At 38.8% G+C, this 16,172-nt stretch overlaps 1 protein-coding gene across 2 annotated transcripts in view; it reads right to left on the reverse strand.

Annotated features, from left to right (window-relative positions):
- Positions 1 to 2,987, reverse strand: part of LOC115264097 (elongation of very long chain fatty acids protein AAEL008004) — a 75,521-nt gene extending 72,534 nt beyond the window's left edge. For both annotated transcript variants that reach the window (XM_062843503.1, XM_062843505.1), the window contains exon 1: positions 2,887 to 2,987. In XM_062843503.1, coding sequence (XP_062699487.1) covers positions 2,887 to 2,944 — 58 coding nt within the window. In that variant the 5' untranslated portion in view covers positions 2,945 to 2,987. The remainder of the gene's footprint in view (positions 1 to 2,886) is intronic.
- Between the last annotated feature and the right edge of the window lie 13,185 nt (positions 2,988 to 16,172).

Below are 16,172 nucleotides of genomic sequence, written 5' to 3' on the forward strand. Positions count from 1 at the left end.
TTCAGCAAAATTTGGGTAAGAATTCTAATAGAACAGAAGTTCATCATAAACTTTCAAAAAATCACAATATTTTTTTTGATTTTATGGTTTTTTTTATTTATTTTTTTTTATCAAAATATGTTTTACATAGCGCAATGTTTGAATGAATTTGTCCAGATATTCCAAAAGAGGGTTTCTTAAATTTTCTTTCTGGATTTTATTAGGTTTTTGTTCGATTCTTTTTTTATTTTATGCAATATAACTTTTAAAATAGGGCCCATATAGCCGAGGCGGTAAACGCACGGATATTCAGCATGACCATGCAGAGGGTGACGGGTTCGTTTCCCTGTCGGTCCAAGATCTTTTCGTAAAGGAAATTTCCTTGACTTCCTTGGGCATAGAGTATCTTCGTGCCTGCCACACGATATACGCATGCAAAATGGTCATTGGCAGAGGAAGATCTCAATTAATAACTGTGGAAGTGCTCATAGAACACTAAGCTGAGACAGGCTTTGTCCCAGTGAGGACGTTACGCCAAGAAGAAGAAGAAGATTTTTTTTTATTTTTATTTTTGTGAATTTTAACTTAAATGCTAATTCTACACTCAGAAGAATATTTTTAAGAATTCTTTTCAAAGGCCTCATTATTTGTTTGAATACAACAAAGGTTTTCAAAGAAGTTTTTTATGAGTTTCAGTATTTTTGTTTCTTGTTTTTTAAATATTTTGTAACATATGTCATAAACCTGAATAAAATAAAATATATTTTTATTTTTTCGTTTTAAAGTTTTATTTTTTTTTAAACGCTTTTTAGAAGATGCAGAGTTTGCATAAATTTGTCCGGAATTTTTAGCAGTTAGTTTTAAAACATTTCTTAAAAAATTTCAGAACACGTTTGCCTGTTTATTTTTTTCAATTTTATTGTATGAAAATGTATATAATAAAGCTCTAGAAATTAACCTTCAATTTTTTTTTAGAAAAGCATTCCAAAGAACACAACCACTTTTTTCTATTTTTTTAAAGTTCGTTTCATAAGGTGTAAATCTGTCCAAGTTTCAGCAGAGCTTTGAATACTTTTAAGTGTAATGTATTTTTTTTTTTTCTAAAATTGCATAACGTGATGCTGCAGCATCACGCCCATATAGCCGAGGCGGTAAACGCACGGGTATTCAGCATAACCATGCTGAGGGTGACGGGTTCGATTCCCAGTCGGTCCAGGATCTTTTCGTAAAGGAAATTTCCTTGACTTCCTTGGGCATAGAGTATCTTCGTGCCTGCCACACGATATACACATGCAAAATGGTCATTGGCAGAGGAAGCTCTCAGTTAATAACTGTGGAAGTGCTCATAGAACACTAAGCTGAGAAGCAGGCTTTGTCCCAATGAGGACGTTACGCCAAGAAGAGGAGAGAGGAGGATGCTGTAGCAATTAACACTGATATTTTTTTAGAATCGCTCGAGTAGGTTATTCAAACTTATACAGAAGTTCTTCCAAAGTTTTTCTTTGAACAGAACCTTTTTAATTTTTCTCTTTTATTTTGTTTTTTTTTTGTTTATTAATTTCAATATATTTTTCAGCATTTGTTTAACATCCCGCAGTAGTTTTCTAGGAACTTCTTTATGAAATTCAGTAGCGTTTTCTTCTTTTTTCAAATTATTTTTTGAAATATGTTTTTTAATGTATGAAAAGATACTCTAATAATTTATCCAGTTTTTTTTTAGAATTGCATTGAGTAATTTAAGGTCAGACAGAAGCTTATCCGAAGCTAACAAAAAAAAACAAAATATTTTTTTTTTATTTTTCTCTTTTGTTGAAGTGAAGTATGTTTGGTTTTTCTCGAAAGTAGGGTCAAGCAAGAAGTTGTCATTCAATCCGGGTAGAGCTTAATGGCAAAAAAATGGCAAATTTTACCATTAAAACAGAATGTTTGAATGGCAAAATGTGTTATTTGTTTGTTTGAAATAAGAGTTAAAATAACAAAAATAATAACAAAATTTTGGTAGCAGAAAAACTTAAAAATAACTTATTTTGCCATTGTAATAACAAAGTAATGGTAAAGCATGCGGATTAAATTGAAGAACAAAATAAGTTATTATTGAGATATTGGTAACAAAATAAGACCCAAATTAACTGTTATCGGTGAATAACAAAATATGACATTCTTGAGATATTGATAACAGAATAAGAACAAATTTAGCTGTTAATGTGGCGATCGAAATAATGGTAGGTTTGGTTGTTCAAATTCAATTTTAAAATAATGGTAGATTCAGCTATTTCTTTTTTTTTTCAATAAAATTAAAGTTCATCAATCAATGTAAAAACAGTTTTATTTTATGGAAATTAAAAACTCAAAACGAAATGAACTTAAAAATCTGCTCTGGCTTCTATTTAGGAACGTTTGCGCAGCGTAGGGTTGTTTGCGATAACATTCGCGATATGCTTATTAACCATTTTGGATTTCTCCATCGCAATCCCTACGGGGTGCTATAATAGTTAATGGTATATTAAGAGTAAAATATGTTATGGTGCCTAATGTTTATGAATAATTTCTCACAATATCAAAATAATGGCAAATTTAGCTAGGAATGTAAATTATGTTATTGTTTTGATATTTTATACAATTCATTATAAAAGGTGCTAAATTGCAAGTTTTACCATGATAGTAATTTTTGTTATTGATGTGTTATTAAGCATTATTCATGAATATCATATCAATAACAAGATTTGCTATCATTGTATATTTTGCTATTGATTTGCCATTTTAAGTTTTTCATAATAACAGAAGAATGGCAAAACGAGATATGATGGCAAAACCAGTTATTATTTTGTCCTTTGTTTGCCATTAGCCTCTACCCGGGTATTGTATATAGAAATAATTATACGAATTCAAAGAATATTCCAAACTTACCTCCGTATTTATCCATGTAGTGGTGCATACTGTCAATGTATTTCATGATTAAGGCCATTTTGTGTGTGTGGGTTTGGTTTGTTCCTTAACTAAGCTGCAAAGATAAGAAAAAGAGAGAGGAAAAATAATTAGCTTTTATAAACACATGGAGAAAGTGTAAGAAACAACAAGATCATTAAAAATTCAGGACAAAGGTCATTCCAAAAGGTCCGTCTTCAATGCTGTTTGGGGGTTACTCGTATTTTTTATGTGGTACTAAGTTTAGGTTCGGTCGTAAAAATCACAACACCCTTGTGTTTTGATTCGTGTGGAACGTGTTTGCATATTTAGAAGCATTGATTGTCATCGTTGCCAGAAAGTGTATGCTTTGACGTGAGACTACGTTTTCGAACGGCGTTCCAAAAATTTGGTACAAAAGTGTGGAATTTATGGATGTTAAAAGACATATAGTTCAAATCGACCCAGTGATTCCTTTAATCTAGAATAATGAAAACAATCTCTCCAATAATGGTGTCCATTCGGGACATAATCGTGACTAAACGTGCATGTATCATAACTAGCTGGATCAATTTGTATTAGAGACAGGGCCCTTACCACCTATAATCGAAAATCAGTGTTTTTTCTCAAGATTTGGGTATACGAAGAGTAGTAAACAGCGCAAATATGCTTTCGAAGGCGTACCCAACAAACATTATTGCTGTACAATAGATGAATAAACCGTATTTATGCTTAATTTTAAAATGTTTAGCTGAACAAGCTGTTATTCAGCTATCATTGTTAGTTGGGTAGTCCTACGTCAACGACCCCCATACGACTCCCAGATGTTGTCGAGGATTCCCACCCGGGTTGGATGAGACGATTCCATTTCTTCATTTCCTCGCAATGGAAATGAAGCCGGAAAACTACGTCGGCACCATGTCAGGGATGGAAAAACTAAGCGCCAGTAGGTAGCTGGCAACATTAAAACTCCGACTGCGCGATTTATGATTCCGGTGTTTTATTGGTTCAAGTTTTATGTGTTTGTTGTGTCTCGGTGTGCTGTGCTCACTCATCGATGGTCCTCTAGTAGACTAGAGAGGGAAGGTGGTGTAGGAAGGGAGTAGGGTTGGAAATGTAGGATGGTGGCACAGTTAGATCGCAATCAAGAAGGTATCGACGCGACGCCGACTAGCAAGTTGCGTGCTTCGAATGCACGTTGGAGAGAATGACACACAAATGCCAGTCCAGTCCGACAACATGGGTGCGTTTTGCGTATTTACTCTGATGGAGCTGGGTGCCGAGTAGAATGTAGGATGTCGTTACATAATGATACTCTGTTAAAAATCAAACCAAGTTTGAAAATTTGAAAAATTAAAAATGAAAAAAATGTATGTAAAATAAAAACTTTGAAACTCATCAAGTTATTTCAGCCGAATCAGAAGGAGAACAAAATAGCCTTAAAATATATCAGAGCAACACAACGATATTCATAACACACTATGCTAGCTTAACACGAATGTAAACACCCGTGGTAAAATGTTGTTAATAAAGTATACCAATAATCACAAAACTTGGTTTGCGATGAAGAACTTTGATTTTTTTTTATCTATATCAACGAGATTTTAAGCCCTAGGCTTGTTCATCTCGGGACCCACGCTTTACTTCTTTTCCGAAGGAAGAACTCACATTTTGCGAGTTTGTCGGGAGTGGGATTCGATCCCAGGTCCTCGGCGGGATAGTCAAGTGTTCTAACCATCACACCAGATCCGCTCTCCACTCAACTTTTAAATTATAACTTTCAACACCAGAGAGTTTCTTAAACCTTTGAAGATATGACGACAAGGCGTTGTAGCTGGGCTTCAAGATTGAAGAAAAGTTAGTGGCACCTTTTGGTCGGGTTCATCCGTATAGAATGCACAGTCTCCTGTGAATCGATAAATTCCTACTTCCAGTACAACATTCGAAACGCATTCATCAACACCCTACTCTCTGTAATGAGAATGGGAATTCCTCACCGCTTCGTCACATTTAACAGACCTACATTACATGTCGGTGGTAGGCACAGTTCAAACAACAACCAATGGATTAATTATGATGTTCGACCCTACAAGACTACAAGGCGATGCGTGCGGTGGTGGTGGGTACCAGGAGACATCATTAACCATAATAATAATAATGACAGAGAGCCGTCAACGCGCGCTGTAAGCACTCGTCAAGAAGACCTCTCCTCCTGCTCGGGGCACGCTGATCTGACTTTTGGTTCGATCACGGACTACGCCGCCCGTTCCAATCGTATACCAATCATTATCATCACTCACCATTCCATTCATCATTGGCTTTTTACAGGGAGTTGAAAAAATGTTTGTTCATCTTGACAAGACAATACAAATTTGCGTTTTAAGGTTTTCTTCAAGAAGAATTCGTAATCTGTGATCCTATAATTCACGGATCCATGGTTTTTTTTTTAATTTCATTTTCATTTAATTTTTTTTTTACTAACACATGTTCGTTGTATATATATGCTGCAAACTTTCTACAGAATTCATCCAATTCATTTCGAGCTATGGAAGAATGGCCAGGTACAATAGATGTTTTACTCGGATTAACCGAAAGGCCATATTGGCGACACCAACCCTCAACTACCTGAAGGGCGTTTTGCATCAGGTCGAAAAGGGTGCTGATGCACATACCGACTAACAACGTTAGGTAGTCGTCGGCAAAACCATAAGTAGGAAAACCGCTATTATTGAGTTGCCTCAATAGCGTATCTGGTACGAGATTCCACAAAAGCGGTGATAAAACTCTCCCTTGGGGGCATCCACAAACACGCAATTTCCTTTTCGCCGCTTGACGCAATGTCGAGAAGAGATGTCGGATTTTGAGCATTTGGTGAATCCAATTGGAAATCATTGGAGATATACCATGACCCCGTGCGGTTTCCAATATGGCATCGAAAGGCACGATGTCAAAGGCACCCTCGATATCTAAAAAAAACACCCAAGCAGGATTGCTTTTGAGCGAATGCTTTCTCGATATCGTGAACAACTTTGTGTAAAAGAGTCACAGTGGACTTACCAGATTGGTAAGCATGTTGGTTCACATGAAGAGGCATATTGGTCAGATGAACATCACGGATGTGATGATCTACAATGCGTTCTAAGCATTTCAGAAGAAAAGAGGTTTAACTGATAGGTCTGAAACTCTTTGCTTCTTCATATGACGCACGACCCACTTTCAGAATAAACTTTACAGTAATATCCCGCCAGGATTTGGGAATATACCCTGTAGCAAAACTGCAAAGAAGTAGTTTTTTTCAAAACATGTTTGAAATACACTAAGGTCTTTTTTTTACACGGGTAGTTTTTCTGCTTTAACTCGGTCAATTTTGAACCTACCTATCTGATTTTCCGTACACAGGTAGTACTTACCGTGTACAAATTTTCATGTGAATTGGCCCAAAATTGACCGAGTTAAAGCAGAAAAACTACCCGTGTAAAAAAGACCTTGGTGTAATCAAATCCCATCTGGAGCAAAATAGGATAAATCCCATCTGCCCCAGGAGATTTGAAAGGAGCAAAGCTATTTAGTGCCCATTTAATCGATTCTAAAGTTATGATACTCCGAGCCGAAGCTATAGAATCATAACTATGCACAATAAAAGACATCAGGTTCATTCAAAGATGTAATATCCACACATTCGGGGAAGTGTGTACTGAATAGACATTCCAAAACTTCCTCATCAGAGGAAGTGAAATCACTTTTTTACAAACAAAGTTCGTTCACTTGAAAATCTTTAGATTTTGCAAGGATTTTGTTTAACCGACTGGCTCACTCAAACAGGAAACATTTGTACAAAGGTTTTTCCAGCCGGATCGTTCAGCAGACCGAAAAGCTTTCTGGTAAGCCTTGCGAGCCGACCTGAAAGCCTCCGATCCAGCCGAACGTCGTCTGTTCCAACTCTTTCTACATTGTTTCCTGAGCTTCGCCAGATCAGAGTTCCACCAAGGGGTTCGTCTTATGGTCTTCACAGACCGCAGAGGGCAAGCTTCTTCACAAGCTTCCATGATGAAGGCCGTTGTAGTATCAACGGCTTCATCTAAATCACTTGGATTGTCAATGGATGGTGAGTATCCATGAAATTTGGCTGCAACCAAATCGGTAAAGAGATCCCAGTTGGTTGTCCGGGGGTTCCTGAAACGCAATGTTTACGAAGTAACATATCCACCATTTTCAACTGTCCATTCTCAGTGAGGCCATTCCTCCATAATCCCGACATACCCCGGGCAAAATACGGCAGCTCACAAGTTGATTAACTTCGAGTAAGTAAATGCAAAAAAATGTGTAGTTACCGATGACAAAACCATGAATAAACCACAAGCCCTGAAGAAAACGTTGGCAATGAAATAAAAATATCAACGCCTATTTCTGTGACTGCAAGCTAAAATCATTAAAATGTCCACCAAAATCAGTCAACCTAGTAAAAAACATACATGCACAACTCATGTGCAATCATATGTTCGTTCATAGCCATTTGCTAGAACCATAACCGGATTGAAAAATCCGTTTCCCTTCCTTCCAACTTCAGTGCACTGTATGTATCTATATCTTTATATCTTCAGAGTAATAAGTACACCACCAGCCTTACGCCTGGCATCCACGCACCAATGTGTGAACCCTCTGCCCACCAACACTTCGACATCCGCATGAATTTGTGCAGATGCAGAGGTATATTCGGTCTGATGTGGATACAAATGATTGCAATCATCACTTCTTTCCCTTCCCTACATTGGCCTGCAATCTGACGTGGCAGGCGCCATTGTCGCTTAAAAATAGAAGACCACCAACACTCACATACTGAAGATGCCTGCTTAGTCCCCGGTAGATATCTCATTGGTTCTTTATGTGAGTGGACTTGGTTTGGCGATACTGGAGTAGCATCCACGGGCGGTAAATCAAGCTCAATATACCTTCTGGTTCTGGTTAGCTACGGAATAAAATTATGTCGACGATAAGCATTTCTTATTGAGGGCAGTGAAAATGATAAATACCCAAATGACATTTTCATGACATTTTACAACCCTATTCGTGGAATATTACAAGAAAGCTATACAAGAAGATGCTACAGATCCGACTGTGAGAAGCTACATTCTCAACTAGGTTAGGACTGTAAATTTTGAAGTCCTAGAATCAATGGTATTTTGGATAGCACCGTATCTAACTGACACAGCATTTATCCATTTGAAGTATTTCGGAGTACCTTTGAATAGTTTAAATATCTGCTTAATGTTCATAAATTCTGCCTCCGTTAAGATACCTTTCGTACACCCTATACTGTACGCCGCACAGCACCCTACAAAGGTAAAGTTTCAATTAATCAAATTAACTCCCGTTTTCCCGCCTCAGGTTTTCCGGACGGAACCAGAGAACAGCACCTGACTGACATGCGGACTGATGGACGGATGGACGAACGAACAGACGGAGCGACGGTGCCAGGCCAGTTGATACGATCTAAATGTGCCATCCATCCATGGCCGAGAGGTTTTGGTGGACTTGATGGCGCCTTGCGTGTTCTACCTGGTCTATATTTTTCTACCTCCGATGACGGCGCCGCTGGCCGCCACCACTGCTATCAAGACCAAATTGGCTGACTGGTGTTGTGATGGTTTACAACTCGAAGGCCAAAACACACACACCTGTGCCAATCAATTGTCGGCGAATGACTTTTTGAGTTGCTTATGGGCTGACGCATATTGGGATGAAACAATCCACTATTGGACAGGAATGTTTCTGAAGAGGTTGATAGTGATAAACGAGACACACCCCTGGTTTCAGTTATGATGCCCGATTTGTCCCTAATCCCAAATCCAAAGAGACTACTGCTGGCAACACACATTCTGAATCTGAACACTTTCCGTTGTAGATAAGCAACAAGTGATGATTCTTTGTGTTTGGAACTTATTGAAACCCTTATGTAACGATCAGAGTTGTGCAATTTCATGATGGTCAATGCCTAACGATACTCATCGTGACCCTCAATGACAAACGTCGACCATCAACACAAAGGCAAACCACACCAAAGTAGGGTATGTGTGCCATCAGCAGACATGGGCAAAACACCAAACCGTGCCGCACCGGTGGCGTGTTTGCCCGTAAACACACCACCGTGTGTGTTTATATCACCACCTTCGTTCAGCTTTTACTGATGAACACGCAGTGCGACTGGCGAAACACTCGTGTCGGTGTTATAACTCAGCCTCAGTTTCGGCTCCGTGTTTCAGTTTTGGTTGGGCACGGAGGCCGAGTGTTTCCGATTGTATGAAACACCAAAGCAGTGAGCTCGGCCAAAGTGCGTGGTAGCTTGGCTGCATCAGAGCCACTGAGTCAGAAGGGACGAGAAAGACGCAAAAGGAGCCGCCAAGTACTTCACTCTCGTCGTCGACCAACAGCATTTGCAACTGATGCTGGAGAATGAACGGCACCGAGCGCTTGAACTCGCACGAGTGTTTTGCATAATCGAAAACACTCGGGCTCCGTGTTACCCGAAGCGTCAAACACCGTGCCCAGTGCCTGAGCACTGCCACCGGCACCGGTGTTGAGCCAGACACGGTGCGTGTTCGTTCTGAAACACGGAGAGCTAGGTGGTGGCTTGGCACCCACGGTGGTGTGTTTGAGCATCGACTCCTCGTGCAGTGCAGTGTTTGGACATGTCTGGCCATCAGTAATCTCACGCTCCCAGATTCATCCTATTCGAAAACAACCGATTACGGCACCGATTGATTTCGTTCTTTTTGTTTTCATGGGTGCTCACTTATAACAAAAAATACAAAAATAAGAAACAAAACAAACAGCGCATCAATTCTTTGATTTTCGTAGGATGAAAATGAGAGCCACATGCTTAATAAAGGAACCAATACCCTATCGACAACATCAAACAGCAGCGATCGTTTCTACTTCTTGAACTTCACAAAATGACCATCATTCGGGTCAAACTTGATGACGGTCATGAGTGTCATAATTTCTGCGTCCGAACTCCAAAAAATCCTTTCGATTACTATCGTTCTTCGTGATATGAAAGTTATTATTCATTCCACCTTGGGAATTGTTTTTTTTTTTTTCATTGTAAATTGGGGAGACGTGAATTCACTGGGTTCGAAGGGATCGAAGATTGAAGATATACCATAAAAACACACATAATTGGCATTCTAAGTACGGTTCTGTAGGTCACGTTTTCAAACGAAAGACAGTTCCTAATATCTGGCATCCCTGCCGTCTTTGCACACGGGTTCCTTTTAGAATTCCTACAGAAATTAAAAAAAAATCCTAGCTACGTCAATGACAAAAAAACACCGCACCTTTCGTGAAAGCAATCAAATCACCGGCGATATCATTCTTCAGTTAGGCTCAGTGTACCAGTTATGGCTATAGTACCTCAAATTCGCCATAGTTGATTTTCAATCTTTAACGATGCAAATCATCAAGAAAAAATATGTGATCAATAGATCACGATCATAAAAGATGATTGCATTCATTTAAAGTTCACATTTTGCTCAAATTATGATAGAAATAAATCATTTTCCTTAAAATTTCGGCTTCCTTGCACCCTATTTCGCCATAGTGTACCAGTTATGGCAAATCCCATAAGGAGTGCATGTAAATAGTGCGAAGTGGAACCGAAATTAAAAAGTATGTCCATAACTGGTACAGGGTTCCTATCATTGGCACACGCCGTAATAAATAGTAAAAGTGGGTTTGGCTCAGATTTTATATTTTTCCTGTAATGTATGAAAACAAATCTATCATTTGACATATCGACAACATTCGTCGGTCTTCTTCTTATTTTTGTGGAAGTAGTTTTTCTTAGGTAGTGCGATTACTGGTACAGGCACCCTAATAGAAAATCAAGGTGCTGCTGCTGCTACGTCGTGAATTAAGAATGCAATTTCATCATGAACAGTGAAATACCCATACTGATTGCTTGATGGTATTGGAAGACCACGCCCGCTGAAGAGATACAGTGCTAGATGTTCGTTTAAATAACTTGATGATTTTGTGGCTATATCGGTCTCTTTCTACTCATAGTATAAGGGAGTAGAGATCAAAGTGGATAATGAAATGATAGATATGATAGAATTCGCTAGGTAGCGAACAAGTGTGAAAATTTTTATAGAAGGTGAAATTAGGCAAGTAGGCCATGTATTGAACGAATACATCGAATGCGTGAAACTTCTGCCGTGCGACCTGTGCTTTTAAACAGATCGGCTTGGTTGGTAGTTTTCATACCACCTTACCAAGACTGGCAAAAGTTTCAGGCACCCAACTGCCTAATGTATTGTTCTGTTTTTCATCACAAATTCTATCGATCGGTAGCTTTTTCGGAATTCGCACTCCGTTCATAGGGGTATGCCTATATCGCGGCGTGTTCTTCCTATTAGCTTTTTCGATCTTATAGGATAGAACACTTTTCTTTTTGAGCCAAACTTTTCATATCATATGCTGATTTATCGACCGTATTCTATTAATAACTTGATGATTTTGTGGCTATATCGGTCTCTTTCTACTCATAATATAAGGGAGTAGAGATCAAAGTGGATAATGAAATGATAGATATGATAGAATTCGCTAGGTAGCGAACAAGTGTGAAAATTTTTATAGAAGGTGAAATTAGGCAAGTAGGCCATGTATTGAACGAATACATCGAATGCGTGAAACTTCTGCCGTGCGACCTGTGCTTTTAAACAGATCGGCTTGGTTGGTAGTTTTCATACCACCTTACCAAGACTGGCAAAAGCTACCGATCGATAGAATTTGTGATGAAAAACAGAACAATACATTAGGCAGTCGGGTGCCTGAAACTTTTGCCAGTCTTGGTAAGGTGGTATGAAAACTACCAACCAAGCCGATCTGTTTAAAAGCACAGGTCGCACGGCAGAAGTTTCACGCATTCGATGTATTCGTTCAATACATGGCCTACTTGCCTAATTTCACCTTCTATAAAAATTTTCACACTTGTTCGCTACCTAGCGAATTCTATCATATCTATCATTTCATTATCCACTTTGATCTCTACTCCCTTATACTATGAGTAGAAAGAGACCGATATAGCCACAAAATCATCAAGTTATTAATAGAATACGGTCGATAAATCAGCATATGTTCGTTTAAATAGACCCTTCTTCTTCTTCTTCTTCTTTGTGACTCTACGTTCCTACTGAAACTAGACGTGCCTCTCTTCAACTTAGTGTTCTTTGTACACTTCTACAGTTATTAATCGCCGGGCTTTCTTTGATTTGATACACTATGCCCAGGTAAGTCGACCGCCGATGAAATTCGTGAGTGACTGTACATTGAATGATATTTTTACGATTTTTTTCCCTGGGAAATATTTAGTATTTTCTTCAAAATCTAGCGTTTCAACAACAATACACTAAAATGAATGCATTACATGTAAACATTCACTTCTAATTATGAGAATAACTGCTTCAAGCGCCTTCCTGCTATTCTTCGCCATTAATCATTCATTCAGTCGCTTCCGATACGAACAGCAACAACTAACAATGCCAAGCGAATAGCGCATCGCATCACACCGGTGATGAGCTTGCGTGTTCGTTCTGGGCATATTTCTCTACTCGCTTCAGTAAAGAGGAATGAATATGAATGGAAAGAGGTTAATATAGAGATCCCTGCTTGGCAACGAAATTTAAACAAAATTGAATTCCATAAATGAAGTCATAAGCTATTTTCAAAGATGAGAGTTGATTGTTATGATAATTGGCAACACTGCTCCAGTAAAACCAAATTCGATTCAATATGTTGGATACACTAGATGTTGCCAAATTCAAATGGTCAGCGAATTTCTCATGGGTATCAAGTGTTACCCAAGTGTTTAAAAGCAGGCAACACTGCTAATCTAGGTAAAGAAAATCAGTGTAGACTTCCTTTACACTAGGTTTGTTCGTGGATGCCATAGGAATCCCCGTTGTAGAAAACCTAACACTTATGGGATTTCGCCTAATTGCCCAAGTAATATTGTTATGGTTAATTGGTCTTGTAGAGATTCTCAGAGCCGTCATAAAGCCGAATACTGTTTAGGTTAGTTTAATGATGATTCTAAGAACCTCCTCTAGTCTTTTTAACTAAACAGAGTTAATTGGGTGGGAATGCTAGCCCAGACGTAAGTCAAGGCAATAGAGTTAATAAACTATAGAGGACGAATGTCGCTGCTGTTCCCATTGTTCTCGTTCGCAAACATGTCGGGTATCTATCTGTCAAACTGCATACTTTTTCGCTTTAACACTTATAGCCTAGCTTATCTGCACCAGCAAGAGATATTTCGACAGCGACGTCGGCAACATTATTCCTTTATAGTTTTTTTACCTCTATTGTCAAGACAGTGCCATACTTTCTTTGACAAAGTTATAGACCTGGAACAGAACTACTATACAATAATGACTAAGATCCAATTAGTTGGCAATTTTACCGACAGAGGCGCTACGCAAAAGTAGTTGCGATATACACTCACCAGTAGAAGCACAAGCGACTTCTCAAGATATAGTTTATTTAGGATAATGGTGTCTTCGGATCTTCTATAGATGAATCTGATGAACAATCTGATAATTCACCCATAAGTTGGAGATTTCACCGCTAGCTGGTGTTAGGTTTCAAGTAAAGTATTAGACTTTTTATCTCGAGATCCAAAGCAGACAGAAAAATGTTGTCTTCGGCAAAGTTGTTCAGAAGAGTAAAAAATAATCTGGTCATTCGCCAATTAGTTGGTGATTTTACCGCCAAGTGGCACTAGTTGTCAAGTAAAGTTTCTTACATCTCTTTCTCAGGATCGAAATCAGATAGAAAAATGTCGTCTTTGGCACAAGTTGTTCAGAAGGGCAAGAACAAATCTGATGATGCCTACTTAAATTATGCTGAACAGTCTGATAGCTTATAGACATTCAGCAGCAATATATGATACTATTTGAACGATTTTGTCATCTAACAGCAAACCCGGGATCTAGAACATTTGGAGAATTTCAGTTTTAAGAGAATGCTTGATGCTTGCAGAAAATTCCTGAAGAATTCTTTTTCCAAAGAACTCCCAAAACCCTAACGAAATGGTTCCGAAGAATCTCACAGAACCTCCTAGGCATTTTAATTGTGATTACGGAAGAATTAAGTTTTCTCACGGATTTTTCCAGGAGTTCTTTCCGAGGTTCCTCCAGAAACTGCTTACGAGATTCCTTCGGAACTTCCTTCCGATATTCCTAAAGGAATTCACTCCGAGATTCTCGCAGGAATTACTTCCGAGATTCCTCCAGAAATTCCGTCTGAAATTCCTTCGATTTGTTTTCTCTAGAATGCATTTTTAGATAGAAATATTGCACAACCATTTGTGAAAACCCAGAAAAGACTTTTGAAAGAATTCCTTTCAACAAAAAAGTTGCTGAAAAATTTAAGAAATTGTTGGAAGATATCCTAAGGAAAGGTTGTAATCTTCTTCTTCTTCTTCTTGGCGTAACGTCCTCACTGGGACAAAGCCTGCTTCTCAGCTTAGTGTTCTATAAGCACTTCCACAGTTATTAACTGAGAGCTTCCTCTGCCAATGACCATTTTGCATGTGTATATCGTGTGGCAGGCACGAAGATACTCTATGCCCAAGGAAGTCAAGGAAATTTCCTTTACGGAAAGATCCTGGACCGACCGGGAATCGAACCCGTCACCCTCAGCATGGTCATGCTGAATACCCGTGCGTTTACCGCCTCGGCTATATGGGCCCTTCGAAAGGTTGTAATGTAATAATTTAATAAAAACGTGAAAATATAATAAAACAAAAAAAAACATAGTAAATTTTCTTACACTTACAGAGCATCTGGAGTAACTTCATACGAAATTCCTTAAAACACACAAAGGAATTCCGTAATAAACTCCTTGAGGTTCACATTGAGAACATCTAAGAGAGTAATCAGTTTCGTACCTTTTAATTCCGCCCTATGTTGCTTATCCGAAACTGATTACACTCATTCAAAGAGGGTATTCTGCTTAAAGGGTTCGAAAAGTCGGTACAACATCTAAGAGTATTCTAGAATCAACTTCCGGAGGAATTCGAGGAATTCATGCACAAATTGCAGAAGGAGCTTCTCGAGAAACTGAAGAAGGAACTTCTTGAATTTCAGGTTTCCTCACGTTTTTTTTTTCTTTAACCCGCGAGCAATCGCGCAGTAGTATTTTATACAACACGTTGAAAAAATCTCGCTTTTTGTACTCAGCATTAGTATGGTGCTGACGGTGGTGGTCAACTACGCGAGTTACGGAAGGTTGAACACAATACCTTCCAGAATTCATCAAAAATTTCTCCAGTAGTAGCTTCTAGGATTACTCCAAGAATTCTTTGTAAGATTTTTCCTTTAAATCCTTCCTGGATACCTCAAGGAGTTTTTCTGTGCTAGTTCTAGGAGTTTCTTTCTGTATTTATCAAGTAGTTTCGTTGGAGATTCCTCAAAGAGTTACTACTGAGATTCCCTTTTTAAAGATTCTTCGAAAATTCCGAGGGTTCCTTTAGTGTTTAGTAGTTCTTCCACTAACTCCTCCTAAACTTCCTTCTGATATTTTGTCCAGGAGTCAGCTGTTCCTTCAAAAGACCTTTATGGAATTCCTAAAAGAGTTCCTGTTGTGATTCCTTTTGAGTATTTCTTCATCTGAGATTTAAATACCTCGAAGCACTTTTCTGGAATTTCTTCACGAGTTTTTTTCCACTGATTGCTCCTGGGGTTTTTTTCTGAGTTTCTCCAGATAGAAACTCCTTTCTGAGATCAGTGCCTCCTAGCATTCCTCCAGCAGTTTCTTCACCGGTTCCCTCCGGAGCTCGTTTTAAGATTTCTCCAGAATCTCTTCCTAAGGTTCGTCCAGTATTTACTTCTGTGATTAACCCAGGAACTCCATCTGGGATTCCACCAGGAGTTCATTATAGGATTCTTTCCTGGATTATTCGTGGCGTTACTTCTAAAATTCCTCTAGAAATTCTTTCTTAAATTTCTGCAGACCATCATTTCGGGATAACTCTTGGAGCTTCTTCCCGGATGCCTAAGGGATGTGTCTGTAGCATTCCTCAAGAAGGGCTTTGATCCATTCTTCCCGGTGGAGCGAACCTGGTGTGATGATTAGAACACTTGACTATCACGCCGAGGACCTGGGATCGGATCCCACTCCCGACATACTCACAAAATGTGGGTTCTTCCTTCGGAAGGGAAGTAAAGCGTGGGTTAAAAATCTCGTTAATACAGATAAAAAAAAACTTTCTTCCTACCAAACCTTCGGGA

The sequence above is a fragment of the Aedes albopictus genome, unplaced genomic scaffold (genome assembly GCF_035046485.1).
Source record: "Aedes albopictus strain Foshan unplaced genomic scaffold, AalbF5 HiC_scaffold_26, whole genome shotgun sequence".
Taxonomy (NCBI): Eukaryota; Metazoa; Arthropoda; class Insecta; order Diptera; family Culicidae; genus Aedes; species Aedes albopictus.